Source organism: Lytechinus pictus, chromosome 7 (assembly GCF_037042905.1).
Source record: "Lytechinus pictus isolate F3 Inbred chromosome 7, Lp3.0, whole genome shotgun sequence".
In the NCBI taxonomy this organism is placed as follows: domain Eukaryota; kingdom Metazoa; phylum Echinodermata; class Echinoidea; order Temnopleuroida; family Toxopneustidae; genus Lytechinus; species Lytechinus pictus.
The window spans coordinates 8272097-8288823 of NC_087251.1; the positions used below are offsets into that span (position 1 = coordinate 8272097).

Below are 16727 nucleotides of genomic sequence, written 5' to 3' on the forward strand. Positions count from 1 at the left end.
GGAAATTGCCCCGATTGTGTCGAGTCATACATCAAATTGTTTGTTTTGTTATACTGAACAAGAAAGTGTACACAACCATATGCTCTTGACCTCCCGTTAGAAAGTTATGACCGGAAAGGTAAAAAGGGCAATGAACTTTCGAGAAATGGCAAATTACACTGAAATTGTTAAGAATGCTCTTTTCCGTGTTTTTACGCATGTGTGTACTTTTTTATTTTCGATTTTGATAATTCCATCGTTAGAAGTCCTTATCCAGAAGATATAAAGGGTCAAGACAAGGTCAGGGAAAGGTCAATAGCCACAAACTTTCATTGGTAGCCAAAATACACTAAAAGCGATTAGAATCTTAGAAGTTGGTTCTTTATTTTGAAAAGACTCTTTCTAAGAAGACATCCATTAGATGTGCTCACTTCGGAACAAAATAGAGATACCGGTAGACGTTGAATACATTCAGTAGTATTGCAGGAATACTTTGAAACGACTTGACAAACCCTAATGCCCTTAAAATCGTATCATCTTCATGATGTTATAAGTGCAACCAGCTCTTTCCTAGTTTCTTGATTTAGGAATTCAATTCAAGTTCAATTCATTTTCCATTTACTAGTTTTTGATATGTAAAGAAGCATTTTATCCATTTGCTTTGTACAGAATATTTTAATCAATAGAAATGATTGTAATGTATTGGGGTATATATGTGTAATACTATGTTAACAGAGTAAACACACCGATTGATCAGTGCTTCCAGCTCCTAAGAAAGATGCCTAACATCTTATTTGGATTAACTTGCGAATAAGATAATGAGGTTAGGATTGAGAATGATGTGATAAGTAGTGCTCCAATTGCTCCTTAATTAATTCTAATGTGACGTTATTTCTGACAATTTAGAGGCAACATCGTGCAGGTATGCTCATTGTAATCAGTCCTGGGTGTCCATCATGCTGATGTGATATATTCTGACCATTACTCGATGTTTGGAGCCAAGAAGGACTACACATTTCTGATTATGTGCTGCCATTAACATGGCTTGTACTATTTTATCCTCGGATTTTATCAAGTGTGTTTTTTTCCATGAGCACACAACATGAAACTAAACTTAATATAAGATACAGATTTTGTGTTTTTTCTTTTTTCGTTCTTGTTTTTCCGTACTTGCTGAACTACCTGGATGTTGCTAGAAAGAATAATCACATATGTCCATATGTCGACCACGGCCATACCGCAGCGGGGGGGGGGGGGGGGGGGGGGGGGGGCTGCCCTTAGAAATTGTGAAGACTTGCATTTTTTACTGAAAAATAAATATAATTGACCAAAAGTATGCACGAAATCCTTAAATTTCACTTTGCAAAATGCAAAAGGGCCCCAATGATAAGCTCAGAACAGCACATGCACCAGAAATGTGTAGTCCGTCTTGGCTCCAGAGATCGAGTAATGGTCAGAATATATCACATCAGCATAATGGACACCCATGAATACAATGAGCATGCCTGCACGATCGATGTTGCCTCTTTGCCAGAAATAATATAACCGTCACACATTAGAATTAATTTAGGAGCAATCGGAGCCCAACTTATCTTCAATCCTAACCTCATTATCTTATTCGCAGGTTAATCCAAATGAAATGTTAGGCATCTTTCTTAGGAGCTGGGAGCACTGATCAATTGATGTGTTTATTCTGTTAACATAGTATTATACTTATACCCCAATACATTACAATAATATATGTTAATTAAAATATTCTGTACAAAGCAAATGAAGAAAATACTTCTTTACATATCAAAGACTAGTAAATTGAAAATGAATTGAACTTGAATTGAATTCCTAAATAAATAAAAAAACTCGGAAAGAGCTGGTTGCACTTATCAAACCATAAGATAAGATTTTAAGGGCATAAGGGTTTGTTAAGTCGTTTCAAAGTTTTAATGCAATACCATGATACCACACTGAATGTATTCAATGTCTATCTCTGTTTATCTATTTTGTTCCTAAATAAGCACATTTGACCCCTTTATATATAATGTTTTCTTAGATAGAGACTTTTCAAAATAAAGAACCCACAAAAAATTAGACTTCTAAAATTCTAACCGCTTTTAGTGTAATTTGGCTTCTAATAAGATAAGATTGATTTTATTTATACATGGTTAAAAAGCCCAAACAGTTCACAGACTGATTTCCATTGGTTCCGTGTGGAACATAATATACAATTGACATAGTAAATATTTTAAAACCAGTGTTTAACGAACAATATATATGAAAAAATATGTTAACCTAAACAGAAGCATCAATGAAATATTACAAAGGAATCATTGAAAGGTGAAGAGGAGGGGAGGAGAAGAAAAAAGGAAGAAGAAGAAGGGAAAAGTGAGGAGAAGAAAAAGACAACGAAGAAGATAACAGAAGAGGAAAAAAGAATAATAATGATAATAAGAAAAAGACGAAGAAATTATATACCGTTCTCAAAAACATCAATAACATACAACATGAAATATCTATCGGTAATTCGAACAATGCGGTGCATACATGGTAATAGTAAATGTGAACATGAAAAAGTAAAATGTCAAAGTAAATACATGTTTCTATAATGGCCAATCGAGCACAAGAAAATGAATACATGATTTATCAATGTTAAAAGCTAAACACATAAAAATGACTGGAAAATTTATGATAACTAAACATGCACTGAACATAATTATAAAGCATTAAAAACTTGGTTAATACTGAAGCTTGCCATATATAAAGCAAAACATATAAACGATTGGAAAATAATACATGTACTGGGAACAGTAAATAGAAATTGTCTGTTGATGTTTGATGAAAACAATTAAACAGAATAATAGTCATTGTGATCCACATTCTAAAGATAATCTCTTAAGACCTGTCTTGAAATTGTGTTTCGTTCGTGCCGCTTGAATATTTGTGGGCAATGAGTTCCACATACTGGCGCCTCTACATAAACATGCGCTTTGCAGATTCAGTCTTTATTTGCATTATTTCCAAATTGAGATTCCCACTTCTTGTGTTATGTGATCTTTCTTTAAGGAAAAATCTATTGATTAGGTATGAAGGGGCTAAGTTATTGAGTATGTTTAACATCATTAGTGCAACACTTTCTTTCCTTTTCTTTTCAAATTCATCCCAATGACAGTTTGTTGACCTTATGACCTTTCCCTGACCTTGTCTTGACCCTTTATATCTTCTGGATGAGGACTTCTGACGATGGACTTATCAACATCGAAAATAAAAAAAGTACACACATGCATAAAACACAGAAAGTTCGTTGACATTTTGACCTTTCCGGTCATAACTTTTTAACGGGAGGTCAAGAGTATATGGTTGTGTACACTTTCTTGTTCAGTATAACAAAACAAACAATTTGATGTATGACTCGACACAATCGGGGCAATTTCAAAAACTGACCACATTTTGACCCCTCACATGGTCAAGATGACCATTAGAAATTTGTCACCAAGTTGAATGTTGTTCCTTGTGATGTCACCAATCACATAAAAGTGATAAATCAGACTAAGCCAATTTTTCAAAGTAGCCGGTAAATCATGACATATGCTGCCTGACTATGAGTGCAATGGTGCGAGATTTCGCATGAGGTGAAAGAAAGAATAGTGTTTCTTTCTTTCACCGAATGCGAAATCTAGCACCATGGCACGAATAAGAATAATCGCTATTTGTGTTGTACAACGCCTCAGAGTTTAGCGAAAGTATGAAAAAGAAGTCAGAGTTTTTCCCTGCAGTAATCTATGAAAAGGGAGCAAAAATATTGAAAGCAAAAAGCAAAACCCACAAGCACACATGATCTTGGGCAGCATTGCGCATTTAGCCAGCAGGCTATACGCGTATTCATTTTTACTAAGCGCAATGAATTAAATCGTATTGTGATGTCACCTCCTTAAGCCGTGCAACGGTACATTTTGGATGGTACGTCGTGTGTGCAACGGTACGAATGTTTGACATTCAGCCTCCCATTTGCTCGCGTACAACAAACTAAGTAGGCGTTGTACAATACATAATATCTGCTGCAATTCACTTACTGACCTTCAAAATCCAATTATTCTTACTTGATGAATGAAATTGTTCACTTTCCAGTACTTCAGAACTGTGAATTAGATTTTAATCATTATAAATGTGATAAAAGAACAAACAAGGGTTTGGAAGATTAAAAAATTAACCTATTCAAACATATTTATTTTAAAAAATTTGATTATGCCTCTCAAAAGGGGGAGGCACAGGCCAGATGTGCCCCCCCCCCCTTGATCCGCCACTGGTTGGTATAAAACAATCTTGCTCAGGTTACTATTAAGTTCCTCTAAAATAAATTGGATTTAATTTGATTTTGCATCTTAACCTGTTAACCTTTTATTTTGATGTTCCTTTTGCTTCATTGCTCGTACATTACTTTCATCTGTGTAGAAACTTTAACCATATTGTTTATACTTGATAATACTATTTTTATGAAGTCTGATATCAATGGTATTCATGAAGGGGGATGAAAACTCCATTAAGATATGAATGAATTGTATAACTGATATAATTTTATATTTCTGGTCACAGCTTTCAATGTACTCTATTGTTTTTTACTGTGATATATAAGTTTTCTGTTAAAAAAATTATATGTATTTGGACCCAATTACCTTCTTATACTGAGTTTTCACTGCAAATGAAAACATCATATAATGAATGTATAAAGTGCAATCTAAAATAAATCATGATATTGATAAATATAACATGTTGTCTTATTTCATTATTTATTATGTAAACAAATTTGTTTGTTTTTCTCTGTCATTTTAGTAGTTACCATTTGACAAAACTGTTATTGTCACAAAGGTTATGTTATTTAGTATGTTCTCATATCATCATTTGCATGAAATTTCTTTAAATACTTACCAAACATATTCAACACATTCATATTTTAAATGTCTTTTATCAGGAAGAAGACAAATTAATTTACAATCTATTTCAGAAAAAAAATTCTCTCTTAAAAATGTATTCATCAAATGCATAATATCCCATGATAACATTCCCTAAATTATACCCCACCCATAAAGTAAGAAGGAAAGAAAGAGAGAAAAGGAAAGAAAGAGAGAGAAAAAAAAGAAATAAAGGAAAAATGAAGAGAACAAAAAAGGACAGAAAATCAGTAGGTTTAAAACTGTGGCAGGTAGAGGGGAGAAAGAGGATGGTGAGTGAGAAAAGAGAATGAAAAATTTAAATTATTAGAGGGAGAAATGCTTTCCACACAATGTCCAGATCTCCTTCGGGTGCATTAGATCATTGGTGAGTGGTAGGAGAAGAAAGAAATAAAAGGGGGAAGTGGAGGAGAAGGGAAAATAACATAGAGATGTATCATTAATTTGGTTTTCTCTGGGAAATCATTACTGAATTTCTTATGATAAAAACAAACAAACATCCATTGTTTCAAACTGTTTATATTTTGAAGTATTAAAAGTCATGTTGAAACCTGCATGATTCTTGATTCTCTAGCTTCATTCTTCTCCTTGATAGATCTCTTCTTTAGTCTCTTTATTTCTTCTCTATCGAGGCCTCTAGAATCTAGATCATGTTCTCCATTGATTTCCTCTTCTCATGGGCCTCATGTCCTCCCTTAATTCTTTTACTTTATCTCATCTCTCTAAGTTCTCGTTTACTGTCTTATTTCTTGCCCTTCTCCTTTCTGAGCATATCTTCATTTATCCTACTTTACAAATAGCAGTACCCTATAGGGGATCGGGGGCTTCCAACGGGGGGGGGGGGGGGGGGGGGGGGTGACCTTCTTTCTTCTTAATTGTTTGGTTTACTAGCCAAGAATAAATGACTTGCCATTGCTTCTTGGAGTTTTTTTTCTTTGAAAGGATGAATATGGCTTCTTTCCCTTCTTTCTTTTTTTCTGTTCTATATTCGATTTTCTTTTCCTCTACTTTTCTTTTTTCTTCTTTCCTTTTTGAAATATTTTTTTGAGGTTTCTTTTCTGTTACTTATTCTTTCTTTTTTGTTTGTCTTCCCCCCTTTTTCGTTTCTTTTTCGATCCTTTTCTTTCCCTCCGCTCTTTTTTTTTTTCTTTAAATCCTTTTCTTCTCTTTTCTTTTCAGTCATTCTGAAAGGTAGGAAGATAGCCTTTGCCGTGGAAATTGACTATTTCATACTATAAGTTTGCCCCGGTACAAAAATATATTTTCTCTCGATTCGAGCCATTTTTTTTAACATAATTAAATTATTTTAGATTAAAAAAAAAAAAATTGTTATTTCATATCCTTTATATATGAAAGGATAGATTGTATACTCATTGGGTGATTTCAAGTCCGGTGTTGGCCTTGGTGTTAGTGTTGGAATTTGGATTGCTTCCCCGAGCTCCAAAACTCATTCAGATTTTGTAAAACTGATCCAGATCACATTATTGACATCTCAACAACTAGTGAGTGACTTTTCGGGACCATCTTCATGTTATGTTTGGTGTTGAAATCGTGTAAAAATTGACCTACCACCAACACCAAAAGGTCAACACCGGACTTGAAATCACCCAGCATTGTGCTGGGTATTGTACCAAAACTAGATGGGTAAACATGGCCACCTCCATGGAAGAGTCAACACAATCTTCAATGATGATGGAACAAAACGAAGAAGTGTCATCGAGTAGCGATGATTTGGATTCGAATCGTTGTATGAATGCAGGTGAAGTCTCATCAAGCAATACTAGGCCCAGTGGAATTTCGAGCATTATTAATGACGACAAGTCAACTGAAGACGGATTAAGCATTGAAGAAACATCGAGCGCTGCTGCTACCGAATCTTCTCGGGACGTTTCGCCCAAGGTAGCGGCTTGCGTATCCAGCACTGATACCAATATGCCTGCTGAACCTTGCGACCATGATAATCCCGCCAATGCGAAAGACAATGACAGCGAAATGAAAGATGAGCAAGGAGCAGATTCATTCAGTTCATGTGATCGAGGAGTGAAAGCAATAGAATCATCAGAGTCAGGATTTAAAATGCCAGGCATGCCAGATAAAAACTTCTTAAACCCGAAACCTGCTGCACAGAAAAATTCTGGCAATGTTAGTGACAGTGTCATCATTGACATTAGCAAGGAAACTGCATCATCGTCAAGCTCAGATTTCACAATTCCATCGTCAATTCAAGGACAAAAGAAGGGTACATTTGCATTTACTTTGCCCAAAACTCTTCCAAAATCAAAACATGGTTCTTTCCAAGCAACTCAATCAAAACAGAAAGAGCCAGATAAAAGTCCTGTTTTGAAGATACATGATAAATCAGAAGACAAGGGAAAGCCAGCTGTTAATGCTCCAACTCTTCCATATAAAGAGCCTTCTTGGAGTGGCATCCCAAGCCAGGAATATCATCTGGAAGTATTGAAAAACGGAAGCATTCTCTCCAAACTCACACTGAATGACAAACCATTCCATGTATTTGGACGATTAGCATCTTGTGATATTCAGATGGACCATCCTTCCCTATCACGTTATCACATGATCCTTCAGTATAGACCTACAGGTGATGGAGAGCATGATCCAGGGTTTTATGTCTATGATCTTGGAAGCACTCACGGATCTTTTCTCAATAAACAGCAGATTAAAGCCAAAGCATATTACAGAATGAATGTTGGACATATGTTCAAACTTGGTGGAAGTACAAGACTTTTTATCTTACAGGTATCTGACCTACAGGCGTTGAAAGGAAGCAATTATGTTTTTTCTTTCATGTTTTTATTTTTTTTAATTGGTCATTGATTCATCATAGTCATTATACTTTTTTATTTAAGTTTATTCAGTTCATTACTAATTTCATAATTATTCATTTTTAGGGTATTTTATATTTTCATTCTTTTTGTGGATGATTCAAGATCTCATCAGCTGGCATGCCTTATGTAATAAATTAATGTAGGCCTATGTAATAGAGTTTCACTCAATAAATTAATGTAGGCCTATGTAATAGAGTTTCACTCAATAAATTAATGTAGGCCTATGTAATAGAGTTTCACTCAATAAATTAATGTAGGCCTATGTAATAGAGTTTCACTCAATAAATTAATGTAGGCCTATGTAATAGAGTTTCACTCAATAAATTAATGTAGGCCTATGTAATAGAGTTTCACTCAATAAATTAATGTAGGCCTATGTAATAGAGTTTCACTCAATAAATTAATGTAGGCCTATGTAATAGTTTCACTCAATGTTTAATGTAGACAGAATAGGTAATGTTATATCATACAGTAAAATTTTCACAATTCAACCTACCATTGGTGAATAGTCTTGGAATTCAAAGCAATTTTTGGCTACATTATATGAATTTATTATAAAATGTGTAGGCCTAAATTTTGATATAAAATGTGTACATTTCTCAATGGAGTTGCTTTGATATGGATTTCATGAAAAGCGCTATATAAGACTAAGTTATTATAATTATAGTATTATTTAGGCAGAGTTACCTGTAAAGCTAGAAATTTACAGTTTAACAAAACAGGCTTCGATCCTAAATTTAAGCATTTGTTATCCTAGCATTATTATTTTTATTTCAAGTTGACTCAAAATCAGTTGGATGATTATTTGTGATTTCACTCTGGATAATCCATATTTTTCATGAACATAGCCTATGTAATTTTGCAAAATTTACAGGAAATATTTTTTTTAAATTCCACTTTAGAGAGAAAGACAAGTTTTCAAATAAAAAAAGGGATCAGTTAGCAGATAGTAAACACTAAATAAATACCCTTTTGATATCTAGATATAACAACAGAAGTTAGAAAGCCTGGTAAAATATATAATATAAAATATGTTTTATGGTACTATTTTTCAAATCTGCAGTTTTGTAAACTGTATTAGATTTTTTTGTGAATCCTATTTATCATCTTTCAAAGATAAAGTTTGGTCTGCAATAGTCCATAAAAAAGAAAACAGACATATAAAAAAAAATATTGATGAAAGGTCAATCAAATAGAATTGTGAACTGAAACATCTAAAAGGAAAAGGTTAATATGCCATCATCTGAACATGCTTAAACAGATTTTCAAACCAATCCTTTTCTTAGAGATTTGTTTTGAATAAGATTAGTTTAAATTTTGAGATAACCCTGGTTGGTTGATTCTACTACAAGTTCATGAATATTTGGTAGGGTACTTCATTAGTTTTTAATGTTCATTGTGATTCCAGAATAGTGATTGCATAATTACTTTTGAATGATTTTAATTTATAAAGTATCATAAGTACTCATCACCTCTCTGTAATATCTTTTCCACTTTGATAGGGACCATCTGGTGAACAGGAAGAAGAATCTGGAATGAGTATCACAGAACTGAAGGAACTCAGAGAAAGACAGATGATGCAGATGGAAGAGAAGAAGAGGAGAAAAGAAGAAAAAGAGATGGAAGATATGAAAGCTCGAGAAAAGACATCAGAAGGCATTGATTGGGGTGAGAAATATAAAACCTTCACTCGCAGGCGCGGATCCAGGAGGGGGCCGAGCCGGCCCCCCCTATTTTTTGACAACCTGCAGAAAAAGTGTACTCTTTAACTTGATAGAAATTATGAAAGACAGAAAGAAAAGTAAGAAAGAGGTATTATACCCATGATGTGTAATTTACAGCCTCGTAACGGCCGGCCCGACCCCGAAAGGAAACAAGAAAAAGGTGAGGGAAGAATTGGAAAATAGACTTTATACAAAAAATTTCGCTCGCGCTTCGCGCTCGCATTGCCTGTGTAATGAATCCCATTCAAGAGGATTAAATGGCACTTATATATCCAGTTCTGAAATCAATTTGCACACAATATTTTAGCTCGCACATCAAGCTTTCGTTATTTTGTTTGATTTACACAAATTGTTAGTCTATATCACAATTTTCAGCTCGCGCTGCGCGCTCGCATTGTTTGATTTGTGAGTTACCTATCCTCTTTGGAAATTCTTACCGAAATTTGTCAAAATCTTCTTTTATCATGTCAGTATATCAAAAAATTAAGCTCGTGCTTCGCGCTCGCATTTAATTGTTTGAGACACACAGCTTTGTTCTTTATTAAAATAAAAACGCGCTTAGACTGTCCAGATTTCAGGTCGGAATATCAAAAATTTTGAGCTCGCGCTTCGCACTCTCATTATTTAATTGGTGATACTTGTAATCCTCTTCATTTATCACTAAAAAAAGTCCTAATTGAATCCTCTTTTCACGTTACTATAATAAAATTTCGACTCGCGCTTCGCGTTCGCATTGTTTAGTTGGATAACTTATCTTTTTTCATGATTATAAAATATCCTCAGAACCTTCAGGTCTAAGGACATAAAATATCAAAGAATATGAGCTCGCGCTTCGCGCTCGCATTATATATTAAGACCACATGAGATACCTTAACTTGTTTATAACAATAAAAACTTACATATACTTAAAACTTCAGTCTTTAGTTAGGACTACCCCCTGAAAAACCAACAAAAAATCTTATTATATAGCGGCCAATCGAGAAAAATGTTGATGAAAATATTTTTCGCCCCCCCCCCTATTGGCGAAAGCTGGATCTGCCCCTGACTCCCATGGGTGAAAAAATACATATGTAGCACTGTGACTATTTGAATAAATCCAAAGATTGTTGAATTTAATGAGTGTATGTCATTCACAACATTTATAGCCTACTTTTTTAAGCACTGGATAAAAGTTGCATGAAATAACTTACCTTTTTATTTGCTTCAGTAACATATTGAGTCAGAATTAATATATGGGGAATTACAAGTGGAGTTCTTTGTGCTATTACTTAAGAATATGTATGACAATGATTATATTTCCCAAAATACCTGTCAAATACAAACTTTCTATCTTTTTAATGAAATGGTGATGACTCCTTTAAAAAAATCATTCAAACATGCACACCCTTGTTGGTCATGTTATGACAGTTACCACAACTACGGTATAGGTTATATTCAAATTGTAAATTCACACATTAAGATGAACTATTAAAGGTAACACAAAGAGATGTGAAGTAAGTTTATAGTCAACATTTCTTCAACAACCTTGTCCTAAATGCTTTGTGTATTGATAGGTATGGGTGGCGATGAAGATGAAGCAGATTCTGATGAAGAAAATCCCTTTGCTGTGATAGAAACCCAAGAAGAGAGAGAAGCTGCTTATATCAAGGATCCTAAGAAGACACTTAGGGGATTCTTTGAAAGAGAAGGTATGAGGTCTAAAGATCTAAATCAACTAGTCGGGATATTGTCTAACCTGCCAGATGCCAGTTGCTGTCTTTTAAGAGTTTAATGTGAATTAAAATTAAATGTAAATTCCCTGTGCTAGCAATCATATGAGCATGTTAGTAAGATGTTACCTACTGCAAATTCATCTCTTAGCTTAATTATATTTAAATACCATATTTTCATCAGCATTTACAGTATATGTCTAAAGTCAACTTCATATTTATCTCTGTGTAAACTATCCTCTAGAAGGCATGTATTTGATGACCCTCTCAATTATTTGAAGAGTTGTCTAATATGATATCAATGGCAACCTTGAGATGAAAGGCTCCTTATCAAGGCAACATATGCAACATAAGTTTATACTGGCTATTTTGATGCAATTCATCCCAGAATATTTTTGTTTGAATGGCAGACACTAAGTATAGTTTGCCAACTTGCTATAACATGTTGGATAAAACATTGATTATTCTTATGCACATAAGTACAGGAATATTTTGAATCTTTGCATTGCTTAATGTGTGGTAGTATCATTATTCCACTTTACTTTTGATTTCTATAAAAAACATGAGTATTATTACCCGTACTTTTTTCCCTTTCTTTCTTAGATGTTGAGTTAGAATATGTAGTAGATGAAAAAGGTAGTGGCTTCAACCATCAGTATGTTTGCAGAGTGCAGTAAGTTACATGATATTTTTAAATTTGAGTTCAGTGTTTTTTCTGTCATTCATGCTTTCTTGGATTTATTGAAAGCAACGTTCTCGCTACCACGTGTCACGGTTGGCGGGCGCCGCCAACCCTGAAAATTTTCAGGGCAAATCCGCCAACCGTGAACTTCCCCGACAACCGTGGCCGACAACTGTAAAGCAGGGAAAGCAGGCCTAGATCTACACAAAAACTGAATAATATATTTAAAAAATAATCTGCTTTTCAGATCCTAAAATAAACCTGTCGATTATTTCGTTCACGATTTCTTCCCAGGATTTCTGTGACTCACTCACTGTACTACTAGTGCGCTATATACGATACGACCTCGACTCGAGGCCCAATCTCTTTTGTGGGAAGCGCGAAGATGTTTACCTCGCATTTGCGTATCGCATTGCTCACATTATTTACATCTTTAAAATGGTAGTAAATACGCTCAAAAACAAGTGAGGGGAGAGGGGTATCGTGGGTTACTGGCTTGGGCAATGTAATTTAGATTATTACGAATTTCAGTTGATATTGTCACTTATTATGTCAAAAATAAAGTGTGTCAAAATTACTATCAAAATTCGATCGAAATATAGTTTCATCTCGTCCCAGGCCCCAGCCTTTATAGCTACATCTACATGAATTCATTAAATGCATTTCTGATGACACTGCCGTAGAGCGAATTGAGAAAACTATTCAATGATCACGTTAATAATGACAAAGCCAATGGAATGGATTGATATAATGTGCGACTCATTTACTTACATCAAAATGATTTATTCACATTTAAATTCCGATTTTACTCCATTATTTCCAAAGTCTTGATCTCTACATCGATCTTTTGAAACTGTTGATTAATTTCGCGACGGCGTGTCTACCAAGTTCTGTGCCACTGCACTTGCGCTCGCAAAACGGTCACATTCATAATACAAATCGCACATGGCATCAAAATCCTTGATCCGGCCGGGGATCCGATAGTCTTCCAAAATTAGATGGGATCCAAAACTAATTTAATTTGATTTTTGTCATATATTCATTGAATCTGTTATAATTTTCATAATTAATAATCGATCTTTATTAATATTATTCACATTTTGTATCATTACGACTCATTTTTTAATGTGAGTTATACGTACAGTGTATTTTCATTTGTATTGTTCTTTATTACTCTTTGCCTGCCAATTAAATAATGAGCGCACCTGTCACGGGCCTGAGAAGTGTTTTTAGTCATCACAGTGAATGCTTTATGAATTTGTTGTACAATTGCTTAACTACGATTTAAAATAAAATATCATTTGAAATCAATTTGTGTAAAGGAAAAAAAGAGAATAATGGGGGGTGGCCGTGAGCAATGTAGATGAAAATGATGGGATGTTTGTGACTTTGTGGGGAGGGGATTGTTCGTAGCTAATGAAATTGATATTCATTTATGGATGTGTCTACTGTGATTGTGGCTGCATAATCTTTATGGCGATTGGAAAATCCACCTTGGGTCGGGAGGGGTACGTGATTCAATAGATTTCGATAGAAGTACACATTCAACAAAGTGGAATTGGAAATTCATTCACAGATATTCGTTTCAAGTACGAATTATTGAAGTTGATATGTGTGAATGTTTAAGAGGATATCGGATATGTATATCGTTTTTTCACGCCCACAATGAGTTGCTAGTATAATTTGAATATCGTTGGATGAATTTTTCAAGTTCACTTATGTCTTTATGTTTTTTTATATCGGAATTGTGCTTTTAATATATGAGTTATATCTTGACAACGTCGTTAGCCTAATTATACTGCGAGTGGATGATATTTATGAAATGAGTTGGAATGTGAACGAGACGCCCCAAAGCCGGTGGCACGTGATCTAATTAGTATTCACTTTCTGGGTTGAGCCAATCATTGTGCCTGAAAACGGATTTCCCCAAATTCCCGCCCTTGGAATGTGTCCCACGTGTGTGACCTGTTAACCTGTTGTTTGATTGCGAATCAGCTGATTTCGTGACCTCAAAAACTCTTCATGGTGTTTACGCTGGATGGGGGCTATAAAATTAAGAAGATCTTTCTCTTTTATTCATTTTTAATAAACTGTTCGTGATTTTCAAACTACACCTATAGTGATATTGTGATGAAATTTATTGAATCACGTACCTCGATCATCCCACTCATGGTGCAAGAAAATATTTTTTTAATTCACCAAAATATACATGTAAGAAAGATTATTCGGCCGTCATCATCGGTAGAAGTACAGACACGTCTATAATGTATTCGCTTCGAATATTGACTTCTTCACCAATCCCACACACACGATCTCAACATCCCCTTGTCATTGTCCACGCCACGACCCCTCCCCTATCGCTCTCTCCCTTCGACCATCCTACAACCCCACCCCTCTTCCTCTCTTTCACACACGCTGTATTTGTAGGCCTACATAATGTATTATGTAAAAATAGAAATCTTGTTTCCTGTCAATTAACCTAAACTTTCCAAACATTTTAAATCGCAGTTAAGAACAGCAAATTCGTAATATTAGAGTATTATGAATGACTAAAAATATTTCTCACGCTCGTGATGAGCACAGCACATTAATTATTTTATAGGTGGGTAACGAACAATACAAATGAACACAGCAATAATTGACAGTGATAAAAGAATCTCGATTGGAAATTATTAGTATAAACATCATCAACAGAAGTCTTATGGGAGTTATAGTTTCAGTGAGTATCGAATAAACCAAACAAAAAACCATGCAAATTATATAAGTTGGGGACCCCGTCTCATGAATACCGATGCCCATTATTTGGAAGCCTCGGAAGAAAACTTCCGAGGCTTCCAAATAGTACCTCGGTCACATTTGCTCTACGGCGAGTCGAAAACAGCCGTTTTATTCATTTTTATTCAAACCACCTATATTCAGCTGGTACAAAAAATGTTAAAACGGCTGTTTTCGACTCGCCATACGGCCGCCGTAGAACAAATGTGCTCGAGGTATGAAGTCGGAACAATCTTTGGATTTAGTAAGGGCGTGACGCAGCGCAAGCTCAAAGGGCTACGCAACATGCGGTCCGTAGATGCAGTCGGTCATTGACATAAGAAACAACACGCATTCACAAAATTAATCGCACTTTCTAAGGATGTAGCGATATCGATCTGAACATTGGAAACTATATGGAGTTAATTTATCGATGTGAATAATCTATAATATAAACTGTAAGTATAAAATGAGATTGACTTCAATTTTTAAGTTATCAGTAATTGCGTTTCTGCTTCAATCGCAATTCGCGCAACCGTTGCGGCTGTGTGGCCGGAGAAGCATTAAATAGACATAAAATGTGGTGCATTTAGCAGCAATCTAAGCTCGTCGATATTGATATTTTCGATAGCTACCGCGCTTTGCGCGGGAGGGGGGACACCCCCCTCCCGAACCCTCCCCCCGTGCGTGCTTCGCACGCACCGAGGCCGCTGCGCGGTACCTGCATGTTATGCTTCAGTCGGAGGTCACATGGTAAGGTCAAAGGTCATTTTCAGGTCAATGTTAAAGCTTACATGCAAGACTTTCTTATGACACCTAACTCCGCAACCGTAAGTCACTTTTCAACCAAACTTGTATGGTAGATGGACTTTGGGGACCTGCATGTTAGGCTGCAGTCAGAGGTCACCTTGTAAGGTCAAAGGTCATTTTCAGGTCAACGTTAAAGTTTACTTGCAAGACTCTTATGACACCTAACTCCGCAACCGTTAGTCGCTTTTCAACCGAACGGCTGCAGTCAGAGGTCACATTGTAAGGTCAAAGGTCATTTTCAGGTCAACGTTAATGTTTACATGCAAGACTCTCTTATGACACCTAACTCCGCAACCGTAAGCCACTTTTCAACCAAACTTGGATGGTAGATTGACTTGGGAGACCTGCATGTTATGCTGCAGTCAGAGGTCACATGGTAAGGTCAAAGGTCATTTTCAGGTCAACGTTAATGTTTACATGCAAGACTCTCTTATGACACCTAACTCCGCAACCGTAAGTAACTTTTCAACCAAACTTGTATGGTAGATGGACTTGGGGACCTGCATGTTAGGCTGTTGTCGGAGGTCACTTTGTAAGGTCAAAGGTCATTTTCAGGTCAACGTTAATGTTTACATGCAAGACTCTCTTAAGATACCTAACTCCGCAACCGTAAGTCACTTTTCAACAAACTTGGATAGTAGATGTAGATGTACTTAGGCGACCTGCATGTTATGCTGCAGTCAGAGATCACATGGTAAGATCAAAGGTCATTTTCAGGTCAACATTAAAGTTTACGTGCAAGGCCCTTATGACAAGTGTTATTCCATCCCAGTCATTTCACAATGAAGTTTTGATACAATTCTGTTGCGTGCCCTCGCAAATCACGATATTTCTGGTTATTTTCATAAGTGGGCTAGACACAAAATCGCTTTTGCCTTGTTTTCAAATCAATATCTTTATTTTTCAGGGACCTTGTAAAATTAAGTCTGTTCTATAATTTCTGTAAAATCCTCACACCTCCTGCATTCATTCATTCATTCATTTAGTAATACATAAAAGAGACTCTTTCTAATCACAAATATCATATGGATATAGCTTGCCCGACGACTAGGAGCCAACCGACCGTTTTTATTGTAAATGATAAAACAAATATCGAACTTGCAGAACACCGTTCTTGATAGATATTAGGAATATTATGCGACAAGTCAGACCAGTTGAAAAAACCAGAGGTAAAACTCGATGAGCAAAAACTCTGGAAAAACTGTGAGAGACTATTGCAAAACCCCCCTGTAAATTTGTTTATCAGATTTACCATAAAATGTAAGAATTTGAACACTTTCACT

The 16727-nt window shown here is 35.5% G+C and overlaps 1 protein-coding gene across 1 annotated transcript in view; it reads left to right on the top strand.

Moving 5' to 3' along the window:
• Window positions 1-6313: 6313 nt before the first annotated feature.
• Window positions 6314-16727, top strand: part of LOC129265553 (kanadaptin-like) — a 33007-nt gene continuing 22593 nt past the window's right edge. The window contains exons 1-4 of the mRNA XM_064101852.1: window positions 6314-7676; window positions 9268-9433; window positions 11043-11177; window positions 11802-11871. Coding sequence (XP_063957922.1) covers window positions 6570-7676; window positions 9268-9433; window positions 11043-11177; window positions 11802-11871 — 1478 coding nt within the window. The 5' untranslated portion in view covers window positions 6314-6569. The remainder of the gene's footprint in view (window positions 7677-9267; window positions 9434-11042; window positions 11178-11801; window positions 11872-16727) is intronic.